Raw genomic sequence first — 24,647 nt, forward strand, 5'->3', positions numbered from 1 at the left:
AAATTTCAAAATAGTTCTTTATTAATAAAATATAAAAATATATATTTTAAAATCTTTTTACTAATTTGGTAAAATACCTTCAAAGTTAAATGCCATTTCTCATATAATCATTGTACAGAAGTCATATACACCATTACTTGGCTTTCTAGTAATTTTCTACCAGTCAGTTAAAACAACATCCTCAAGGTTTAATAATATATTGTAATAATTCCATTTTTCACCTTTTAGAGTTTGATAGAAGACAGTCAATATCCTGAAGGATTTCAGAGGTTTTTTTCAATGCCACTGATACTCTCTTTTCATTAGTTTCTTCTAGTAAGGTTTCTGAAGATTCTGATTTATAATGATCCAAATGATCCTGTTCATTTTTCTTGTTAGAAATCTGGTTTAGGACACCACTATTCTCCAATAACACTAAGTTGCTTAGTTAAGGAGCTTTCCCCCCATATTTTTCATTATAATTATTTTTAATTTTAGAGAGCCCAGCCTTCATTAAAATATAATATCTCCATTGAGAGGAAGATCTCTTGGATTCACAACAGAGTTGGGACTTTAGAATTTATCAAGTCTGTCCCTTATAGAGGAGGAAACTGGTTAGAGTATAAGTAGGAGAAAGGAATGTATTTGGATGTATGTATGTATTTGGATGTAGGTTTGGTGATTGATAGGGAGGAAATAAAAGAATTAAAAGCTCAGTAACATAATTAAGTGAAGAAGTGATATGGGAATAAAAGTGAACAAATGTAGGGGTGAGAGGGATACAAAAAATCTGTGTAGGGTATTTTTTACCTTAAAATCTAGAGTGAAAAGAAACCTGTCCTCTATTGCAGAGCTACTTTATTATTTCAATAGGAGTATAGAAAAATAACAAGGTAAAAGGAATTTACATGAATGAGGTGGGAATGTACAGAACAAACGATTCATAAGAAAAAGAAGTAAAAAGTCTAGTCCAAGTTGGTCACGGAGGAGGTTCCTGAACGTACCTCCTCCCACAGATTCACTGAATCTACAGCTACACACGGAGCAATTCTCCCTGTAAGAAATCCAGGAACTACCCGAGTGACTCCTACACATTAGGTGAATGAGAAAATACCTACACTGAGATGGGTAAGAAAGGCTGAGACACTCTCACCATAAACCCCACCCCCAGCACAATCAGAGGAACTCACAGCTCCCAGCTTCTCCCTGAGGAGTAAAAGTTTTGGACCCAACATCTAATACTCCAGTTTTTAAGATTTCCACATGCAGGACAGGCCCCCAAAACATCTAGCTCTCAGCAGACAGAAGCACCTATCTCTCAGTCGTTCCCTGAAAGAGGCCTATTTGTATACTTTAAAAGCTGTTGCCTGAGGGTCAGGGTTCTAATTTAGCACACACCTGGGAGCTGAGTGTGATCCTCCCCAGAGACTGGGGAGGCAGGTGGTATCTCCACATTCTGTCTCTGGACTACTCCAGGTTGCTGCTGTCTCCCTGGAAGGAGTTTATACACAATAGAAAAAAATCAATGAAACAAAGAGCTAGTCTTTTGCAAAGATAAAACAGACAAAATTTTAGCTAGACTTACCAAGAAAAAAATTCAAATAAAATTAGAAAAGAAAGAGGAGAAGTTACAATAAATACCACACTATAAAAAGGATCATAAGAGACTAGTATAACAATTATACACCAACATATTGGACAAACTTAAAAAAAAAACTGATAAATTCCTAGATACATACAAGCTACTAAGACCAAATTCAGACCGATTACTAGTAAGGAAATATAATCAGTAATCAAAACCCCAAACACAAATGGTTTCACTGGTGAATTCTACCAAACATTTAAACAAGAATTAACATTAGTCCTCAAACTCTTTCAAAAAATAGAAGAGGAGAGAATAGTTCAAAACTCATTTTATGATGCCAGGATTATCCTGACAACCGGAACCAGACAAGGATACTACAAGAAAGGAAATTTACAGGCCAATATCCCTGATGAACATAAATGTGAAAAATATTTGACAAAACATTAGCAAACCAAATTCAGTAATACATTAAAACAATCATATACCATGATCAAGCAGGATTTATTCCAGCGATACAAGTATGGTTCAACATATGAAAATCAATGTGATACATCATATTAACGAAAGGAAGTATAAAAATCATATGATCATCTCAATAGATGCAGAAAAACTCTCAACAAACTGGGTGTAGACAAAACATACCTCAACATAATAAAGGCCATATATGACTAACCCACAGCTAATATCATACTCAACAGTGAAAAGCTGAAAGCTTTTCTTCTAAGATAAGAAACAAGACAATAATGCTCACTCACCACTTTTATTCAACATAGTACTACTGGAAGTCCTAGCCAGAGGAATTTGACAATCAGTCAATCAATCAATGCATGTATGTCATACAAATCAGAAAGGAAGAAGTAAAACTATTTGCAGTTGACATGGTATTATATATAGAATCCACTAAAGACTCCACCAGAAACTGGTAGAAGTAATAAATTTAGCAGAACACAAAATCAACATAAAAATAAGTTGCATTTCTACACACTAGTAGTGAACTAGCAGAAAAAAATTAGGAAAACAATCCCATTTATAATTATATCAAAAAAAACTAGGTATAAATTTAACCAAAGAGGTGAAAGATTTGAACATTGAGAACTAAGACACTGATGAAAGGAACTGAAGACACAAATAAATGGAAAGATACTCTGTACTCATGAATTGGAATAATTAATATTGTTAAAATGTCCATAACACTCAAAGCAATCTACAGATTCAATACAATATTCAATGTATGAACAATACAAAATTCCAATGGCATTTTTCATGGAAATAGAACAATTCTAAACTTTGTATGGAACCACAAAAGACCTCAAATAGCCAAAGCAAACTTGAGAAAGAACAAAGTTGGAAGTATCACATGTTCTGATTTCAAACTATATTATGAAGGCATAGTAATCAAAACAGTATGAAATTGGAAAAACCCAGAAACATAGATCAATGGAACAGAATAAAGAGCACAGGAATAAATCCATGCATTTATGGTCAATTATTTTACAATAAAGGAGCCAAGAATATAAAATGGAGAAAGGATAGACTCTTCAATAAATGGTGTTAGGAAAGCTGAACATCCAAATGCAAAAGAGTAAAACTAGACCTCTATCTTACACCATACTCAAAAATCAACTCAAAATGGATTAAAGGCTTGAATGTAAGACCTGAAACCATGAAACCCCTACAAGAAAACATAGAGGTAAGCTCCTTAACATCAATCTTGGCAATTATCGTATTGATTTGACACCAAAAGATAACAAAAGCAAAAATAAACTATATTATAATAAAAAGCTTCTGCACAGCAAAGGATACCATAAACAAAATGAAAAAGCAACCTAGGGAATGGAAGAAGATATTTGCAAAGCACATTATCGAATAAAAGATTAATATCCAAAATATGTAAAGAACTTATACAATTTAATAGCAAAAAACAATCTGATTAGAAAATGAGCAGAGGAATTGAAATAGATATTTTTCCAAAGACATACAGATGGCCAGCAGGTACATGAAAAGGTGCTCAACATCATTAAGCATCATGGGAATACAAATCAAAACCACAATGAGATTTTACCTCACATCTGTTAGAATGGCTATCATCAAAAAGACAACACATAACAAAGGTTGGTGAGGATGTGGAGAAAAGAGTACACTTGTGTACTTTGGTAGAAATATAAATTGGTACAGCCACTATGGAAAACAGTATAGAAGTTCCTCAAAAACTAAAAATAAAACTACCGTAAGATCCAGCAATCCCACTTCTGGGTATATATCCAAAAGAAACAAAAACAGTATTATGAAGAGATATCTGCAATTCCATGTTCATTGTGGCATTATTCGCAATAGCCAAATACGGAAACAACCTAAGTGTCCATTGTTGGATGAATGGATAAAGACGTAGTGATACACATTCACACACACACACACTCTATATTATTATTCAGCTGTGAGAAAGAAGGAAATCCTGCCATTTGCAACAACATGGACGGACCCTGAGGGCACTTTGCTAAGTGAAATAAGCTAGACAGAGAAAGACAAATACTGTACAGTGTCACTCATGTGGAATTTTTTTAAAAAGTCAAACTCATAGAGAATGTAGAATGGTGGCTGCCAGGGGTTGGGGGTTGTGGAAAAGAGAGGTTGGTAAAAGCATACAAACTTTCAGCTGTAAGATGAGTAAGATCTGAGGTTCTAATGTATAACATACTAAGACTGTGCTGTGTGACTGAGGTTTGCTGGGATGGCGGAACTCAGATGATCTCACCCCCAAAAAAAGCAGAGGGAGAGGGAAGATATGTGACGTATGTGTTAATTAATGAGATAGGGTAATCCTTTCACAATGTACGTGTGTCGGGTCACTGTGAGGCACAGTTTAAATATAATTTTGTCAATTATACTTCAATAAAGCTGAAATTTAAAAAAAATAAAAAGTAAAAATCCTACAAATTAAAAAAGAAAGAAAAAGAAGTCAGAAATAGTTCTGAGTTATAGTTAGAATATAATTATATAAGTGAGAAAGTTTCCACTTCACTGTCCTTTGCTGATTTAAACCCAATGAAAAGTATAAATGTTAACATGATGTACCTTCTACAGACAAAATACATCTTAAATGATAACTTTGAATATTATTCAATAAAGCTCTATAGTATGTAAGTATGGATTAATATAAAAACAGTCATGAATTAAGCCTGCAATGGAAAGGGAGAAATTATGCAGGACAGTACATTCTGTTTAAAGGATACAGTTAAACTTCTGTATCTTTTCAAGTTCAGAAGCCACAGACCTGTGCAAAAAAGAAAAAAAAAAGTTAATGCTAGTTGTCTGATTCTTTTATAGCCACAATATTTCAAGTAAGCAAACTTGATTTTTTTCATAAAGGTTAGAATTTAGATAGAAGAACCCTAAATATTCCTTTGAAGCCCAGTTCCAGTACCCTGCACACTGAAAGGCACACAAGAGGGACTAAAATCTTGCTTTATTTGTTGATTTGCCAATTGATTTGGGGGAGTAATTAATATGATAGAAGTATTTAAAAATTATTCTGAAAGCTTGTTATGTTAGTCAACATTTTATTTCCTTTAATATTACTAAAATTAAAAAAAAAAAAACTCCTTGAATTTTTCCATAAAGTTTTCAGGATAAAAGTATCACACTAAAAGAGTCACCCTTTTCTGATACGAAGTTTTCAATGCAGTTTTCTGATCTTCAGGTAAAATATAATGCGATGAAATGTAATAAATTAGATATCCAATTAAAGATAAATTATTTTCAAGGTTTAAGCTATCAAAACATCATAAGGGTTAAATACATTTAGCTAAGAGAAAGTTTTCTTGGGAAAAAGGAGTCAGAATGTACCATTTAACATTTTAATATCTGAGGATTAGCTGGCTCTTCTACATAGATTAAGTTTAAAGTAAATATAGGGAGAGGTTCTAGTTCAGGCGTAGGGCACCTGCCTAGCATGCACGAGGTCCTGGGTTCAATCCCCAGTGCCTCCATTAAAATAAATAATACACCTAATTACCTCCCCCCCACCAATTTTTTTTTTAAGTAAATTAAATATAAATACCAGTTTTCTCCAGGAACAGATGATGAAGGATGTGTGGGCATTTCTCTCTGAGTAGTCTGGGTCAGTCTTCTGCACCATGATATTACTGTTGTCACATATCTAAGATTGAATACATTAAGAGAGATTTGAAAAATGAACTTATAGAATATTTGTAAAAGCATTCAAGAAATAGAAAAATCATTAAGACAATCTGGAAAAAAAGGAAAAAAAATCTAAAGTAGGGCAATTTAAAAAATTCTTTTCATTGTTAAAAAGAAAAGGCAAGTTTTTCTCATTGACCAGGAATAAAATGATTTACTCCCATTCATGATTAATAAAGATGGGAGTTAAGAATTAGGACAAAGGTAACACTTGGATTTCATTCAGAGTTCAAGTTCAAATGTCTAAATTCTCCCTTTAATTCTTTAAAGTAAAATGAGTTTCATTAAATTTTATCATGAAAATATCTTTACATAAGACTAAGTGAGCATTTGTTTTCTAAAAGTTACCAGAACACACCTATTAATGCAGACACACAGACATATATACCTATAATTATATATAACTCATTGAATATACAAGTATCAATTTCAATAAAATGAATGATGTGGAGTGATTGGCTAAAACAAATAGTAATATTTACTGAAGACACTATCTATTGAGGCAAACTACTCAAACTAGCAATGCATGTTGGAGCATTAGACCAAAATGCAGTAAATCCCAACAGAGGAGAATGATTATTATGACAAATTACATAAACCAAAAGAGAAAAAGCATATTCATAAACAGTTGATTTCAGAATCTCCTCCATTTTAAGAATAATCATCAGCTAGTTTATTTCACTTTATAGAAATATAAGTTTAGTTATTTGTGCCTATAAACCTTATTTCAAATTGGTTAGGGAATTAGTTAATTAGGTAACACGTCTGACCATAGTCCAATCTCCATAGCAAGCCAGTTATATCTGTAACACATTTATTTTGAAAAATCACTAGAATATAAATGGAAATGATTAAAGCTGACCTGACCTATTTAGTTATGCTAAATGTAAATATAAATGTAAACTCTGAAACCTATTGAAATGACTTCACACATATTTTCCACATGGGAAACTAAAAATATGCTTCCTCTGTGTCTAAAAGTAAGTTATTTTCTAACATGAAATTAATTTTTAAAATTGCTTTTCAGTACCTTTCATACGGTCCAGGGTGTTGAATCTGAATGAACTGATCTTGTCCATCAGGAAAAGTTAACTTACACCAACCTAAATTGAGACCCTGATTTACCTTAAGAAGCAAAGAGGAAAGGTAAATATTATCATTCTAGAACTGAAAAAACAAAACCCTCTTCTTACTTAATTTTCAAATAAGAAACAAAGAAGTAAATGAATCATTAAAACTTTGACTAATTTAAAATTTATTTTTCACATGGAAACGGGTATTATTTACCCGCCACCTTTATACAGATCATTATCAAAAGAACAAAAATACGAGTCCCTCTCTTTATAATGAGTTACCTTTATAAAAATGAGTGTCACACCCTTCTGAATTTTGCTAGGAAATCCAATGAGATTTCCTCTTGACAGATTTCATACTTCATAAAATAGATAGTGTAGTACTTTATTTTCGTTGTACTATTTCCATCGTTTAAAAGCAACAACAACAAAAAATAGATTTCAGTCTGAAGTACAATCACCTGTCTCTTTTCAATAAAAGAGCTGAAATTCCAATTCAGGGTTAGAGTAATACCGTCTAAAAAGACAGCATGTACTTTGTCATCAGAGTATGCGAGGAACCTTCCCACACCGGGTATGAACGATTCTCTCCAAAGCAAAGGCAGTATACTGCTATCATTTATCCCAGGTACCTGAAACCAGAAAATAAAAATAGCAGGAAAGAGAATTATCCACTAATAAGATTGAAATGATTAAGGAACACTGAGGCAACTTCAGATTCTCATTCAGAAGCTGAATAGTGTAGAATCCTTAAGTAAATGTTTTAACTTTTCCAGAAGTGGATACCCCAAAAGGAGCTACTATAAGCTGATTAAGTTCTAATATCTTTGGAAAGTCACCATCCTGCTGAACTTTACATAGAAAATAGACAAAGTTTAGGAACTACAGCAACACACAGGTTTATAATCAAATCAGTATAGACATAGAAATCAGTCTGATAATCACTTCCTCCACCTCAGTATTAAAAAATTTACCTTTACAGTTATGGAAATAGAGTAGAACACTGTAATATGTTTTATAATAACTGTGTTTTCACATACTTCAAGTCCAATCAATTCCCCTCCCCCTCCACAAAGAAAAAAGAAACAAAAACAAACAATATACAGTAAAAGTATAATATAAAAGCCAAATTTTGCAGCGTTTAAGTAGATTTTAAAAAATAAGCCAATATGAATATTACAAAGAATTTCTCACAAGACTTAGATGAAAGTAAACAACTTAGATATATAAAAAAATTAAAAAATAAAAAATATCTTGCTTTTAAAATAATTTAAGATACCATTTTCCAGCAGCATATATGATAGTTATGGCTTAGAGAAAGCCTCATCTTGGCACAATGTTGAAGAATTCTGTGAACAAGAAAAATACTACTTAAACATTTGCATATGTCATTTTCCAATTCTAGCAACCCGTTCTCACTGCTATACATTTTAGGCAAGCAGCTCATTTCCACAAAAATATGTTTGGACCACTTTTCTTTCTTAGGCCTGTTGCTTCCCGTTGCACTAATCTTATGTAGCTAAGATTATTCCTTGAATTTTTAGCAATGAAATGACTCCAAATAGAATTTTTCAGATGTTCCTGTTTAAGAAGTGATAGATTCACAACACCTGACAAGGTAAGCACAGTCTAAGAGTGGTGGGGATGTGAATCAACTGTCCCTGGAAAATCAAATTACCAAGTCTGCTCCTTCAAACCTACTTTGGAAGTTGCTTAGACATAAGTTTAGAAAAATAAATAATTTAATTCAACAGTCCACTCTCATTCTTCTAGGTGCCACAGGTTGATTAATTAATTAGGAGAATTAAAAAACATATGAACCAAAGAACCAACTACAGTTAATCATCTATTCACTCTCAGAAATCTTTATTACTGTGAGGATAATAAAGAACTATGAAAATTTAAATATCATCAAATCTTCCCCTTGATTCCAAAGAACAACAGTGATGCTACACTCACCCAGAGAAAAGGCACTTATTTCCCACCAGCAGCTGCTCACCACATATGCATGTTTCTCCATATTTACTTCAAATTTCAAAGCCATTAGTACTCATATAATGACATAGTGATAACCTTATTTTATAAATGATGAGACCAGAAAAGTTGACAGATTTTACCAAAGACATATATTTCAACTGTACCTACCAATTTTTAGTCTTCCTAACCACTAGAAAATGTATCAAGTTTCTCAGACACATGACACTTGATTCAGCTGAACATAAAGCACTTACCTGGTTGCCTGTTTAATTAGAGAACACACAGAGAATAGACTTCCTGGTCTATCTGGAGGAAGGTTATTTACTGAATAAGTTTTCTCTTCTCTCTGAAAATAGTTTAAAATTTAAAAAATTTCAATAATAAATTCTGGCCATTATTACTTATCTCTTTTTCCTTGAAATATGTATTTACATAGTGACAAGGCAAGCCGTTATTTTACCTTACTCAATAGCACATAAAAGGTGTATTTTTAAAGGTATTTTAGGATGCTTTTCCATTTTCCCATTTTTGTAAAGTCTAGAATTCCTCCTATCAAAAGTTGATCTATTCAAAAACTACACTCTAATAGCCTATAACTCACTGCTCAGTTTAAATCTTGGCTATACTCAAAGTAGCAGACTAATTTCCCTGTGCATTAACAGGACACCTACCACATAAGTCCCCTTTTCCTTTCAGACAAAAGAAAAAAAAAGTTTATATAGGTTTAAAAAACTTTTAATTGAATGAATATATCACTTTGTTATATTTTATTAATGAAAGTATTGCTAGTTTGTGTAAGACAGTATTATTTACAGGCTCAGCTTCTTGAATTAAAAAAAAATGTCATTTTGTTATTCCTTCTCAATTTCCTCTTTCTCAAACTCTCGAATGCTAGTGTTTCCCAGACTGTCTCCAGGCTTCTCTTCTGATTTCCTTATTTGGGTAATCCCAGCAGAGTCCAAAACTGTGTTCATAATAAATATCAACACAGCAACAACTAACATTGTTAGTTGCTATGCTAGGTGCTAAGCTGTTGTAGTTTACAAGGATTATCTCATTTACTCCTCAAGATAATTCTGAAAGATAAGAACTATTAGTGCCTATTTTTTAGATAAGAAAACTGCAGCTTGAGAGCTAAGGAGCAGTAGAGATCTCAATTGAACTGAAGCGAGTGCAGCCTGTACTTTACCACCAGTGAGAGAGGGCTTCAGGGTCAGAGCTGGACCCAAATCACAGGTGTGCCTCTTACTAACTGTACTGATGGACAGGTTATGCAACCTTTTTAAGCTTCAGAGCCTACAACCTATTATATGGGGATACTACCTACCATCTAGATTGTCCTGAGGATTGATGAAATAACACATATATAAAGCACCTGGGACAGAATTTCGTCTATAGTGGGTACTCAAAAAATAGTCTCTCCTTTTTCATCCTCGACTATAGACTTGAATATGTAATAAATCTCTACTGGATATCAAAAAGACATCTCAACTTCAACATGTCAAAAATGTGATTAACTTCACTTCAAAATCTGCATTTCTTTCCATCTCTATTTGCATTCACCACTGGTATGTTAATTATTACATGTCATTCCCTCTACCTGAAACTCAGCTCCCTCCTCCATCACCTCCCTGTGTCTGGATAACTCCTACTTTTCCTTCAGTCTCAAGGAAGCCATTACAGAGGTCTCAGAGGCTAGGTGAAATCCCCCAGTTATGTCCACAAGCACAGTACCCTCCGCTCCTGCTTATTGGTTTTCTTTATAATTGGTTTTCATTATATAGCCTTTTACTCAATGTCCCCCTGCTAGAATGGAGCTTTGTGAAGGTAGGGGCTGTATCTGTTCTGCTGACCTCTGTATCCCAGCATGCATCAGCACAGTGTGCTAACTCACATGGTAGACACTCAAAATACCACATTTTAATTATTTATGTCATTCTCTGTTGGAATACTGAGTCCCTTAAGAGGTCTTGTCTTCTCCACTGCCCTATTTCACCAATTCTAAACTGCTTATTTTTCACAATTTAACCTCTCTGAAATCAAGAGGCATCTTATAATTAAGAGTATCTTACAATTACTATCAGGTAAATGGGACTGAGATTAATAGAATTTAAATTTTTTACTGACACCTCCTGGTTAAGATCGAAAAGTGCCATCATCAGTACACTTCAGGTTTAAAAACATTTTGTTTTAATACAGTGCCTGGCACCATCATTCACTGGTTAATTCAATAACTTGGCATCATTTTCAACTTCTTCCTCATCTCCAATATCCCATCAACCATTGGTTCTGTCTCCTTAATATTTCTTGGGTCCATTCCTATCTTTCCATTCTCATTACCACTGCCTGGCCCTTATACTTTCTTCCTGCACTACTATAAATGGCTTCTAACTGGTTCCACAGCTTGAAGTTCCATCTCTTCCCCACCCCGGTTCATCTTCCTCTGAAAAGATCTAATAAAAATATGATGTCACTTGCCTACTTAAATCCTTCAGTGGCTCTCCAAAAGCAGTAGGGTTTCTCATGTCCCATTTATGAACTGCCCCAGCTTAGTGGTCTAGTGTCTTCTCTGGACATTCCCAACATTCTCCCTCTGTTGTAGCGTATCACAGCATTTTCGTTTCCTTCAACACTCTGTACTCGGCCCAGACTCTAGGTGACATTTATCTACTGTTCTGTGCACTAGCAATAATAGTGTGTTGAAAAAGACAAGGCTTACCTCTAGTGTGGGTTAGTTAGTAAACAAACATTGATCAATATGAAAATATCACATAGTATTAAGTGCCAAGAAGAAAAAAAGAGGAGGGTATGTTATAGGGAGTGTCATGAGTAGCTTCTTTAATCTGGATCATCAGGAAAAGCCTCCCTGAGGAGGTGACATTTAAACTGAAATTTAATGACAAGAAGCCAGCCATTCAGAGTTGAGCCAAAGTGTTCCCTTAGCTATATGCTCCTCCATCCCTCTTCTGTGTACCTCATCCTTTAGAACTATAAATCCTAGTTGAGCCATGTCTTCCTCCAGAAGGCTTTTCTTGAGCCTCCAGAACAGGGGCAGGTACCCCTCCCTATGTAGTCCCAAAGCACCAAGTTTTCATCTCTATGGAAGCACTTACATTGTGGGTCCTTGTCAAGCTTTCCTATTTAAATTTTTAATTACAGAAGTAATGATACATCACTACATTTCAGAGAAAGGGGAAGAGGAAAAAAGTTTTAAAAAATACAAGATTTAAGTCCCTCCCGACTCCTCCTCCCTCACAAAATCCCAGACTCCTCCCCAAAAGTAACCACGTCAAGTTCAGTTTTTATCTGCCCAGATCTTTCTCTGTGCAATGATACACATATTATATAAAGTAATACAATTGGGTTTAGGGCTTGTTTTTTGTTCTTTACACAAAAGATATCATTGTACATGTTCTTATGCAGCTTTTTTTCACTCACAGTGCTTTGAAGACCTGTCACTGTCTGTCTCTGTGTGTCTACATCTTCCTCATTCTTTTAAACTGCTGCACAGTATTCCCATGATGTGATCACCATAGTTTATTTCACCATTTTCCTACTGATTAAAGTTTAGATTGCTTCCAGTTTTTTGCTGTTACAAACAAGACCACAATCCACATCCTTGGCCATGCTTCTTTGAATATATGTGCTAATATTTTTCTAGGATAGATACCTGACAAGCAGAATTTTGGCCAATTTTACTTGATATTATCAAACTGTCTTTCATGAAAGCTGAATCAATTTATACGCCAATCAACGTCATGAAAGCACCCCTTTCTGCAGTAGATATTATCAACCTTTACAGTTTTTGACAATTTGATGAGTGAAAAATATTATTGTTATTTTAATTTTCATTTCTTTGATGCAAGTAGTAAAGTTGAACATATTTTCAAATACTATGTGTTACATGGCTTAACCATTATCCTTTACTCAGTTTTCTATTGTCTTGTTTCTATTATGTTTTTGGGGGGTAGGGGTCATTTTATTACTGATTTATAATGTAGACTATTTTCTTCCAGGTGTTTGTCTTTTTGACTTTATCTAATTAAATAGAAGTTACATATTTAAAATTTAACATACATTTGAAAATTTCGGGCTGATCAAACTTTTCTTCATGCCGTCTGGTTTTTTGTATTGTACTTAAGGCCTCCCCTACCCCAAGATGATAAACATTGTCCTTCTATATTTTCTTCTAACAATTACAAAGTTTGGTTTCTCACATTAGCCCTTTAATCTGTCTTGAATTTATTTTGGAGTATGGGTTAAAGTAAGCATCAAACAATTTCACCCCTAAAAGAGAGCCAGCTGTTTCTAGATCTTTTCACTCAAGTAGACAGAGGAGAGTGAATGTATTGCACACAGGGATCTAAGTGTGTGAAGCCCAAAGCAGTCCAACACAAAGGCACAACTTGTCTCGAAGTTTTGTTTTATCCCCAAAGCACATGCTTCTATTCCGTGATATGTTTGCTTCAGTATAAAAATTATCACCCCCTCCCCATGACAACTTTGAGTAAAACTGAAGCTCCAGGAAGATGTAGTTTTTTGAACTCCCAATACACAGCATTCAGCAGTGTAGATATATATGCATACTCACTCTTTTTGCCTGTTTATTTGATTATCTCATGCACTACATGCATGCACACACACACACACACTTTCATTTCATTTGCTTGTTTGCCTGATTGACTACTAGACTGTCAGACTGTGAACCCTTGAGGGCAGGAACTCTTCATCTTTGCCCAGTGCTTAATAGAGTGCCAACCTATGAATGTTTAATTACTATTAATTGAATAAATGAATATTTTCCTACAAATAGATCCCAGCAGGGAATCGGCTCTAATATATACTAAAATATTTATGAATGAAATGGTATTTGGGATTTATTTAAAAACAAATAGGGAGTGGAGGGGCAGTGGAAGGAAAGAGGGAACCAGCTGGGCAATGGGAACATGAAGGTCTATTACATCTGTCTTTCTACTTTTGCATGTGTTTGAAATTTTCCCTAGTTAAAAAAAATAAATAAATAAAATCTGCTCTAGTTTTAAGCCTTCTTCCAGCAACTCTGATAATCTTATCACTCAAAGACTCCACTCTGTAACAGAGGAAGAAAATATATTATGTTCTATCCTGCAAAGCAAAGCCGTGTGATACTACAGTGATTGCTATAAAAGAGTGGATTTCAAGTGTCAGATTGGGAACAAGTAAACTGGAAACTATTAACAAAGTTTTCACATGATTATATTTTGGCCTGATATACTAAATATATCATGTTATGTGCCCCTGTTATCAATGACAGAGAACAATCTTGTTCAATATCCTAGTTGTATACAAAGATTTAGGAGGTAGGAGGTATTTTAAATATGCAAACCAATGTATGTGCTTTTTAAAGAGCAAATACTAATTCAAAGAAGTATAGTATTAGTACTTTCAGTGTTTCCTACTGGTAAATTCTATGACAGAAGAATTTTAACTTCTGATTTAAACACAAACTACTTAGAAAATGGATGACAGAAAACCAGATGAGAATACAGTAAAAATAAGTGACCAGTAATTACTGTGCCAATGCTGACAGTAAGGTTATATTAATTAAGCAAACTGAGGAGTAGCAAGAAATGTTATAACAGATCAAATTTCCCAGAGATATACTCAGAGTTATTTAGAAATAGCTATATACCAAAAATCTTCTTGAGCTGAGACCTCATTGTCAACTTACCTCTCCTGATCCTTCTTGAATAGAATAATATGTAAAATAGTTCCCCAAATAAGCTCCTTCTGATTTGAAAACAGATCCATCTCCAGGGTGAATCTCTATTGAGTTCATATTTTTATGGGTAAGTCTAAGGAAAAGAAATAATCAATGAAAAAAAATTTTCTTCTCATTGAGATTAAAACATACATGAAGGCAATCATTAAAAAAAAAAAAAAAAGGGCAAACCAGTATAGGGTCTTGCCTATCCAGAAAAATGGATAATTTCATACTCAACATCAACCAGCTAAAGTAATTTTTTGCAAAAAAATAAGCAGAACACAGAATTTGTTAATGTATCTATTTCAACTAAGCTCAACTTCTCGAAGTCAGTCATCTTGTCTCATCATCCTGGTATCCTCACTGTCAGTCACAAGTGGCTGGCACTTAACAGTCACCAAAGCAATGTCAGCTGCATAGGAGTTAAATATGACAACTCCAGAACCTAGAACTAAGATTATTCTCTAATAACGAAACTAGTAGACTCAATACCTGATGGATGTGATTAGCCACGTGTAAAAGGAGCCACCCTTAAGAGAAGGTGACTGCACCTGGAGCAGCCAGATACAATCAAGGTATTGGGTATATAATGTATAAAAACTTAAGCCAAGTCGACTTTACTGAAACATGTGTGAACAATATATTGTCAGAAGAGGGTGAGTTTTCATGCAGGGAAGGGAGACGCCAAAGAGCACAAATTTCACAAATTTGTTCTCGTATTCTTTACAGAAGTGAAACTCTGAATCTAGCCAACAATAGAATTCCAGTCACCACAGAGGTGTACTTTGTGGCGGGCAGGGATAATTCAGTGGAATAGTCTGGCCACAGAGGAGACAGTGAATATTTGCTGCATGAATGAAGGCGGAAATCTATCTCAGGCTAGACAACTTCTCTAATTCCATGCTCAGCAGCATGTGACTAATTCAGACGACTAGATCTCCTGCTGCTTGGAAGGGGCATCCCAAATAACTGCAGAAATATTTCATTTATGAGCAAAACTAACCCCTCACTGGCTTGGGAGCCATCACAAAAATCCTGTGAACATGGTTAATGTGAATTAGTCATAAGACCTCTATGTACACTAATAAAATTACGTTGTGAGACCTGTAAAACTCAGGGCCAAACATAGAACAGTGGCCCTGGCAAAACTGCGTCCTGTTAGGGGAGTCCGTCCACAAGGCTGGTCCCGTACCCTCTGCGGCATCGCTAAATAGATCCAACTGCAGCCCAAGCGCCTCACCTATAGGTAACACCCTTGTGCCAAACCACTTTCACTAGTTCAGGATAGGAATATTCTTCATCGCCAAACTGTCCCTGTGAAAGCGAATCACAGAAATTCCACCTGTGAAGGACAAAATACAAGCTATAAGTTCTGGATGCCTAACATAATTGCCTTGAGAAGTCAACAAAACCGTGCTATTGTAATAAGATGTATTTCTTGCTTAACTCATCAGATCAAAGAGAAGTAAAAATTAATATGAAGATGTATTAATGAAATTTAAAACTACCACTGACCCTTGAACAACATGGGGGTTAGGGGCACCGACCCCAGGGAAGTAGAAAACTGAGTACTGTTATCTCCGCTCCCAAAACAAAGGAGTTGATAAATGACTCACCTAAGGGCACGACGCTGAGACAGTCTGGATAGAATCCAGCATTCAAACCCTAGTTCTTTTGATTCTACAAACTGTGATCTCTAATCAAACACAAACTTTCCCTGACTCTTACTTAATTTAAAGATCTGAAAAATGAAAATACAGGTACTGTAGTTTTGAAAAAAACCCACATATAAGTGGACCCATGCATTTCATGCCCATGTTAGCCAATAGTCAACCATAATCTTATTTTTCCAGGTATTTTTCCCAGTGTTTTCAATAATCTCATTATTGAATCTCAGCACAAACACATAAATTTCTACTAACCTTTAAAATTTAGGATTCAACCGATAAATATTACTGAAATATCTACAGTGGGCCAGACACTGTGCTGTACACACTGTGCATATAACATCAAAAGAGAAGACATGGTCCCTGTCCTCAGTGATTCGTATCTAGCAGAGACATTAAACAGTAAATATTAAACAGAAAGAAAGGAGAATGACTGGATTCTGTGGGGTTGTATAGAACCTAATCCTGTCTAGGGATTTCAGGATAACCAACCTAAGGAAGAAAGGCTTATGCTAAGACCTGGAAATGAGCACAGGTTAGCCAGCCGAGAGAGATAAAGGAAGTGATCCCAGCACAGGAAGGAGCAGGTACTGTGGTAAAAGAAACCCTGGGCTTTCCAGGCATTCGAGGGACTGCAAGAAGTCCCAGTTTAGCAAGAGTGGAGAAAGAAAGGGCAAGAGCGGTGAGGATTACAGAGCCAGGGAGGGACCAGGTGACAGAGCGCCTGTTAAGCCATGCTTAAGGATAATGGACTTCAATCAAGGCCAGTGGCAAGTTATTGAAAAACTGTTTGCTTAGAAGCATAAATCTCTTTTGAAGTGTACTCATAATACTAAAATCTCCAATTCTAACTAGATTACCATGACAAGCCTGAAAATCATTCCCACATTCTGTTTTAAATAACAAATATATACTCAAAGACAACCTGGGATCAAATCCCAGTTCCACAAGTGCTGGCTGTGAGACTTTGCTCGGGCTAGTTAATGTTTCTGTTTCTCAAGTTCCTCTACAAACTGGGGATGATAACAGCACTCACCTCATGGGGTCACTATGAGGATGAAACAGGTAGAGCACAGCCACCCTGGCACAAAGTAAGTGCTTTGTGTTAGCTGTTACCATCATTACTGCACTACTTATACACAGCTCGTGTTACAAATCTATAACCATTAGGTTATTCATCTTAGTGGAGGTAAAAGGTTTGTACCTAGCCATCTAGAAGCTTCTCCATGTTTATCCCTTTTGAAAATGGACATACTCACTGTCAGTTAACTAAAGACGGGATGGCCTCTGCGGCTGCATATGAAAGAAAGCACCCATCATCACAAGCTCGTCCAGCAACCAAGGTAATGGGTTCCACTGAGTGGCAGCGGGTGCCTCCCGGGGCTCGCTCCCAGAGCCCTGTGCCATCACTTCCCACACTCAATAATCTTTTCAGTGACAGTGACCCTTACTAGACTCTAAGCTCCTAGAAAGCAGGGACTCTGTCTTAATCATCCCTGTAGTCTCTGTGCTTAACAGAGTATCTAGTGTATAGTCAGCCTCCCACCAACTTTCAATGCATGGATGTAGAGTGAAAAATATAAACAATACATTGGCTAGGAAATTATTTACTATCTGTTATAAGCAAAGTTTTAGATCAACTGAATGAACTTCCCTTATGAATGGTATCAGATGATTCAGAAAGAAAAATGATCCTTAGGTAAGGACTGGTTCTGACAAAAGCTTTAGGATGAAGTCATTCTTCCATTACCTGTGCAGGTGTGGGACAGGACAGCTCAGTAACAGGGCCCTGGGAAGAACAGAAACTTCTTTTCCTCTTTCCTCAGAAAGGTCAGATGTTAAAACTCTATTCTGGGTGATATCTGCATCAATTCCAGATGTATTGCTGATTTTATCATGAAAATGAAGTGCTAAAGACAAAGGGTATCTCCATTCCTCTGGACAGGAGGCCACAGACCAGCACTGCTTCACCCACGTGTATACACATGTGTGTTTTGAACCAAGTGAAGACGGCTCCTCCCTCCCTTCAGTTCCATTTACACAACTCTTCTTCTCTAAAGGCTCTCTGGATTTCATAATCTGATAATAAAGTTCATTTTCTTTATTCTTCAGTCTCTGTCCTGATAAACTTCCAGATGTATAGATTTTGCCAGCTTTTTCAACTAGTTTGTCCTTTTGGGCTTGATTTTTTTTTTTTGACAGTACTCTAGATGAGTCTGGCTTCTGGCTTACTTTACACAAAAAATGCACTGTAAATTCATGCTGAGATCTGGGCAGGCAAAGGTATGCGTGACCATCTAAAGAAGATATCTTCACGGTGCCACCCTGCATACATGTCACACCCTCATCAGTGTGAAGACTGGGCCATCTCACTTCTGAGATGTCAATGAAGATACGCTGAATTGAGGGGAGAAAAAGAGATGGTATTTTCTGTCAACAGTCCAATTTTTCCATACATTTGATACTTACATATTACATAAGAAAGCTCTTAAAGTTCTGTGTTTTACTATCTAGAAAGAAAGAGGAATGTCAGCCTATATTTGGTTTTCCAGAGAATATTTGATATTGTTAAGATTGTCTCTCTCAGAAAAGTAGACACACACACATACACACACTCTGACAAAAATGACAAAGAAAAAGAAAAATCATTTTGATTATATTTAATGCTAAATATATTTTGATTTAAAGTGTGCAATGAATCAGAGATAAATAGATTTGCAGTCCCTCCCAAAATGTCTATTCTGAAAAAGAATATAAATGAGGGAAGACTAGCACTACTGTGTGAAAACCAATCATAACTTAAATAGTATGGAAATAGCATAAAAAGTCATCAATAGAACAGTCCAGAGAATATAGAAACAGATTCAACCATATCTTAAAATGTCACATATGATAACATAAGCTTTTCAAAACAAGAGGGGAAAGAGAGAGTATTACTTAATAAATGGTACTGGAATTACTGAATAGCATTTGGGAAATGCGATCTCAAAAGATAATCACAGGGACTAAATAGGATAACATGAATAAGGTAGGTACCTACCCTAGACAGCACCAGGCACACCACACACTAAAATAAATCCCAGGTGGCTTAAAGAGTAACATTTTAAAAAGTCCAATTACTCAAAGGTAAACTGATCCAGACCAACAACAAACAGATTCATAAAGGTAATAGTACCTGTTGCATCTTTTCATATAAGATAAAAACAGTTAAGTGCCATTAACCATCTTTTTATCAGTTAAACTTGCCAGATTACACATTTCAACTTCCATTTACGTAAAACCTTAAATTTACAAAAACTATTGTCAAGAAAGCCTCGTAAATTTACAGCACTATCCACATGTACACATGCTTGTTAGTGTGTTAAAATTAGGGACAGTATTCACTGATGGCAAAGCCGGTTTGTAAGGATGGTCAGTTAAGGCACTTTCCTTTTCTAGAATTAGACTATCTAATAATCCTACTGCAGCATCAGAGGTAAGCTACACAGTTTCAATAAATAGTTACTCAAAAGATACAGTGGAAAAATGGCCTTGTAAACTAAGTTACAACTTACAATTTTTCTTAACTCCTTTGCCATGAGACAATATAACAGAAAATTACTCATTAGGCAAGCAAGCATCATGATTAAAAGACACAGTATTCAGAGTCAGATAGACTGGGTTCAAATCCTGACTTTGCCACTTAGACAACTTCCATGGACAAGTTAGGTAAACTCTTTGAGATTTAGTTCCCTTAGCTGTAACAAGGGGCTGGTATCTTAGTCAATATACTTGTTCTGACTGGTTGGACATCCTTTTTGATCAGCAGGTACCCATGCCATAATGGTGTTACCAAATATTTTTAATACCATTCCTAGTTCTTGGCACATAGAAAACCCTCAATAAATGATAGTTATTATTATTCCTAAAAGTTCAAATAGAATATAAGTAAAAGAATAAAATGTGTATACCCATAAGTAATTACACATCTCTACTGCACACATAAGCTACCAAAAATGGTCATGTAATTTCTTAATTTTGACACCTCTGAGGATCAAAAAAAGTCATCAGTCTAAAAAGTTATGAGTGAAATTCTCTGCTACAAAGAAACAGGCAGGCAGATGAGCAATATAACTTCTGTGTCTCGATGTACAAAATATCAAAACACCCTAGTCTGGTACAATATACAGGCCTATGCTTTCTACAGCAACATGTCTGCTCCCAAGTGTCATGAAGAAAAAGACTAAACATTAAACTACCTGTTTGTAATTACTTGTCCTCAAATAATTGTTTTGAAAATGAGGTTTTAAAAAAATTACCTTTCTTCTTTCTGAAGGTATGATGCTTTCAGATAAAAAAGGGCAAGTAGCAAAAGAGTTTCGGAAATCCAGGGCTCGCTGTAGCTGCTCCTACAAAGAAACACAAAATAATCTTTAAAAATGATTTGAAAATCAATTTAGAATGACAGTAATCCAGAATACTAATTACTTTCCATATTCTGGCCACCTCAACAATATTTTAATATTAAAAAAGAGTAGTTCTTGTGTCATCTTTACTTACTCGGTAAGTGCTAATAACAAAGTGTGTTCTTTGGCGAATTCTTTCTGGTTGTTCTAAAGGATGTGCTGAAATAGGAGGTGCCTTTTCAAATAAAAATTCAGAACCACAGGGAGAAAGCTGCAATCTGGAACCATCAAAATACTGTACTTGCACTGAATCATCTTCATAAAGTATCATTTGCATTTCAGCTGCCATTTCTGTGACTATGGATAAAATGTCCTTCCAAGGCAAAGACTGAGGGAAATAAGAAATACAGTTGCACAAATAGTTCTCTTAATGTACAAAAGCTCTATCAAAACATATGGAAGAATTTTCTAAGAACATAAGCAAAACATTGTCATTGCATTTACTTTTGTTGGAGAAACAGTGATTATCTTACTCCACACACTTATGTGATCTGAAATTAACATCCTTAACAGAATGCCTTGATGAACCCCAAAGGCTTTACTGCAGTGTGGGAAGATAATTTAGAGGGAGAAGATAGCCCACCAAGCTATAATTTTATAGCTTTATAATTGCCTTTATAATTTTAGTAGTTTTATTCTTCTGAAGTTTAACTTCTAAAAATCATATGCTCACTATCTCATTTCAGATAACAAGCAAATTCCATCTTTGCAGTAAGAATGCAGCAAATCATTTGTAATAATGCAAAAGGCAGGGCCAAAAGTAACTACTACACCGGAGGGAAATGGGCACCTGGACTCTTGTTCCTAGCCTGGCATTAAGGAAGTAGCCCTATGTCACTACTCAGAAAGCTGATTCACTGCCTAGTGTCTTAGATTCATCCTTATTTCACTGAATTCACTTTCCTCTTCTTTACCTCTAAAATGTCTCTGTCTCTTCACTTATGCTTTCCATACAGATATGACGGAAGGGGAATTAGAGTGTTGGGTTCCATTCACACATTATTTACTAGCTATAGACCTCAGGTTGGTTGGTTGGTTATTTATTTGCAAGATGGGGATGGTAACAGGACTGCTGTGAGGATTAAATGAGACAACACATATGGCAGTGCCAGTGGTGTGAATGTTGCCTTCTAGGAGCTCAATACATTTTATGATTCTTTTCTAAAACGAATCCCATTCCCTTCTAGGACAGCGTCTCCTGCTACTCAGGTGATCACGTTTAACCTGACAGGAAAAAATATCTTTCCATAGATACCATTTCCCCCAGTTTACCACCATTTCCTACCAATAAATTTCTCAGGTGTAGTATCCACTCAGGATCCACTTTCTCTCACATCGCTCTTCAGTCCATTGCAATCCAGCTTTCCTCTCCACCTCTCCACTGAAATTGTTTCACACCGGTTACCAGTATCTTCCTATGCCCAGTTACTTTAGTCTTCATCCTACTAAACTGGTCAACCTGTGACAGGGTGGTCTATCTTCCCTTGCATCAAACTCTCCTCTTCTGCCTTTTTTCAGGGGGAGGGGGGCTTCCATGGTCCCCCTGACTCCCACTCCATCTACTGCTCTTTTATGTTTAATCATTCCTCTATTCCTCTTTAATCTATTCCTCGACATTCTCTCATATCAAGTATTCATCAAGACCTGACCTTGGTTAGTCCCCATGTCATCTCTTCTTACTATATACACTTGTGTTGCTTTTATGCCACCGTTGCTTTTTAAAAATATCCTACCCCTTTTCAATGTATGCATTAGCTACATATGCCTTGGCCTATAATCCTTTGTGGAATATGTCAAGATATAAGTAAATATTAAACCACATGATCTCTCCTGAGGAGAGTCACATAACTGTAATCATTTTTTTTTCTGTAGAGAACTTCCAAATCTACCTGACCTCTCTCCAGAGCTTCCATTGCCTGCTGGAAACCTCTTCATGTCCCTCTTCTACAGATAAATCAAACTCAAATGACTAAAATGGAACTTAATCACTCCCACCAAAAGTAGACTTCTATGATATCCCCTAATTCACTTTCACTCTAACCTCCCTCAAGTCCAGTCTACAAACAGTAGCCAGAGGGATCTTTTAAAATAAAAATGAGATCTAACACTCCCTGACTTACAACCCAACATTTGCACTTAGGATAAAATCCAAATCCTTAACCATGGCCTATATAAAAGCCATACAGTCTGCCTCCATCTACCACTCTAATGTTATCTTTTAATTCCTTCTTGTTCAGGACACTTTAGCTATGTTGGCCTTTTTAATTTTGTTTTTTTTTAAGGCACGCTGTGTCACATCTGAGAACCTTTGCACTGTTCTTTCTGCCTAGCATGTCCTTTTCCTGCCTCATCACATGTTGGTTTTTGGTTCCATTAATCTCTCAGCGCAAATATTTACCTTCTTCAAAGGCCTGACTTGACCATGTCAGTTAAAGTTGTTCCTAACCATCTCCTAGTCATTTTTTATCCATTTCCTTTTTTTTCTTCATAACATCGATTACTATCGAAACTAATTCTGTTTATGTACTTGCTTTTTGTCTTTTCCCACTGGGATATAAACTCAGTCAGAGCAGGGACCTCATCTGTCTTATTCACAATTGTATTCCTGGCATCTAAAACAATAGTTGGCCAATAAGAGTGCAGTAAATATTTACTTAATGATGAAATATATGTGAATTAAAAATTTCCTGCTCCTCCTGATTTTGCAATTTGAGTTAATAGCGTCTCAATGTTAGCAATATTTGACTTGTTTCCCTTTACAACCCTGTAACAAGTCCTGTTGATTTTTTAAGTCTCCTTCATAAATCTGGCTCCTCATTTTCTATTTCAGGCCATGAGTTCTCCCCTCAACTCCTGTAAACTGCCTGGGACCCTTTCCCACTTTTTCCCTTCTCCAATCCATTTCCAGTATTGCTGCCATAGGCAACTTTCCACAATCCAGACCATACCAACCACTTTACACCACTTGTTTACATACTTGTTAAATGGCAATAAATATTCACAGCAATAAATATATTTAGATTGCAGCTACATATATCATATATACGTATGCCGTCTACTTACTATTTTAGAAAAAAACAGGAGCAGAGACACAGTTAGAAAAAATATTTTCTGATATAAATTGGAAAAAGGTCTATCTTTAGCCAACTTAAAAACAGGTTACTGAAGCATAATTGTTGTTTAGATCACTTAAATAATGAAGCACACACAAGAAACAGTGGAATGTCTAAAGTTCCCGGAATATCATTAAAAAAACATAATCCGGCTCCAACCCACATTTCCAACCACATTTCTAGTGTCTTATTCCTGTTCGTGTTTTCACCACCCAGCCAGCAGTTTACGTCAGAGTGTGTTTAAGGATCGAAAGGCCACAAGTTCGTTTTTGACATTAACAGGAACTTCGTTTTTCAAAATGCGTTATCTAGTTACAGAAAAATCCTCATCAAAACAACTACCAACGTCTTGGACTAACACATCAAGCAGTTTTGAGCCCAAAAGTCGTGGAAATGAGGCCAATCACCGGCCTTTGTGCTTTCGCTTGCCAAAATGCTCCAAGTCGCAGCCTCTGCGCCCGCCCACAACTGCTTCCCGAGGAACAGTTCCTGAATTTGACAAATTACCAGCAAGTGATGTTTCTCGATGAAGGAAAACAATCATAACCGAGAGGAGTAAGGACACAATGAGAGTGTTCCCGGGTCCTTCGTCAAGTCGGAGCAGCGGGAGAAAGCGGCAGCCCTAGCTGTCAGCCCGGAGAGACAGCAAACGCAAACAAATGCGATTCAAATCTTCCCGGTCGCTCCACTTTAGGAAGGCAGGCCGGAAGTCGCTTGCACGGGAAAGGCGGGACCGGAAGTCGGGAGGCGGGGCTCCCAGTCCGGAAGCCGGTGGACTTGTCTCGGTTTTTACTTCTGGTACCCCAGAAAGAAGGAACCGGTGGTACCTGGTTGCGGTAAGGTGGGTGAGGATCAGCGTTCTGATGGT

The 24,647-nt window shown here is 36.1% G+C and overlaps 1 protein-coding gene across 1 annotated transcript; it reads right to left on the reverse strand.

The window, feature by feature from the left end:
• C3H5orf34 (chromosome 3 C5orf34 homolog) lies at nucleotides 1-24,421 on the reverse strand. Its single transcript, XM_011000948.3, has 13 exons — nucleotides 24,287-24,421; nucleotides 20,761-20,994; nucleotides 20,520-20,609; nucleotides 17,972-18,618; nucleotides 15,795-15,896; nucleotides 14,522-14,645; nucleotides 9,066-9,157; nucleotides 8,114-8,183; nucleotides 7,296-7,466; nucleotides 6,792-6,886; nucleotides 5,622-5,720; nucleotides 4,795-4,835; nucleotides 1-414 (listed from the first exon to the last, which is right to left on the reverse strand). Exons 2-13 carry the CDS (start codon nucleotides 20,953-20,955, stop codon nucleotides 218-220), a joined length of 1,923 nt encoding a protein of 640 aa, XP_010999250.3. The 5' UTR covers nucleotides 20,956-20,994; nucleotides 24,287-24,421; the 3' UTR covers nucleotides 1-217.
• Between the last annotated feature and the right edge of the window lie 226 nt (nucleotides 24,422-24,647).

The sequence above is a fragment of the Camelus dromedarius genome, chromosome 3, assembly GCF_036321535.1.
Source record: "Camelus dromedarius isolate mCamDro1 chromosome 3, mCamDro1.pat, whole genome shotgun sequence".
In the NCBI taxonomy this organism is placed as follows: Eukaryota; Metazoa; Chordata; class Mammalia; order Artiodactyla; family Camelidae; genus Camelus; species Camelus dromedarius.

Excerpts from the sequence above, each read along its gene's own strand:
- C3H5orf34 (XM_011000948.3), bottom strand. The coding sequence starts at position 20,955 with ATGGCAGCTGAAATGCAAATGATACTTTATGAAGATGATTCAGTGCAA. Across the intron at positions 15,897-17,971 it reads CCTGTCCCACACCTGCACAG|GTGGAATTTCTGTGATTCGC; the intron begins GTAATGGAAGAA and ends TGTCCTTCACAG. Across the intron at positions 9,158-14,521 it reads TTCAAGAAGGATCAGGAGAG|AGAGAAGAGAAAACTTATTC; the intron begins GTAAGTTGACAA and ends AACTATTTTCAG.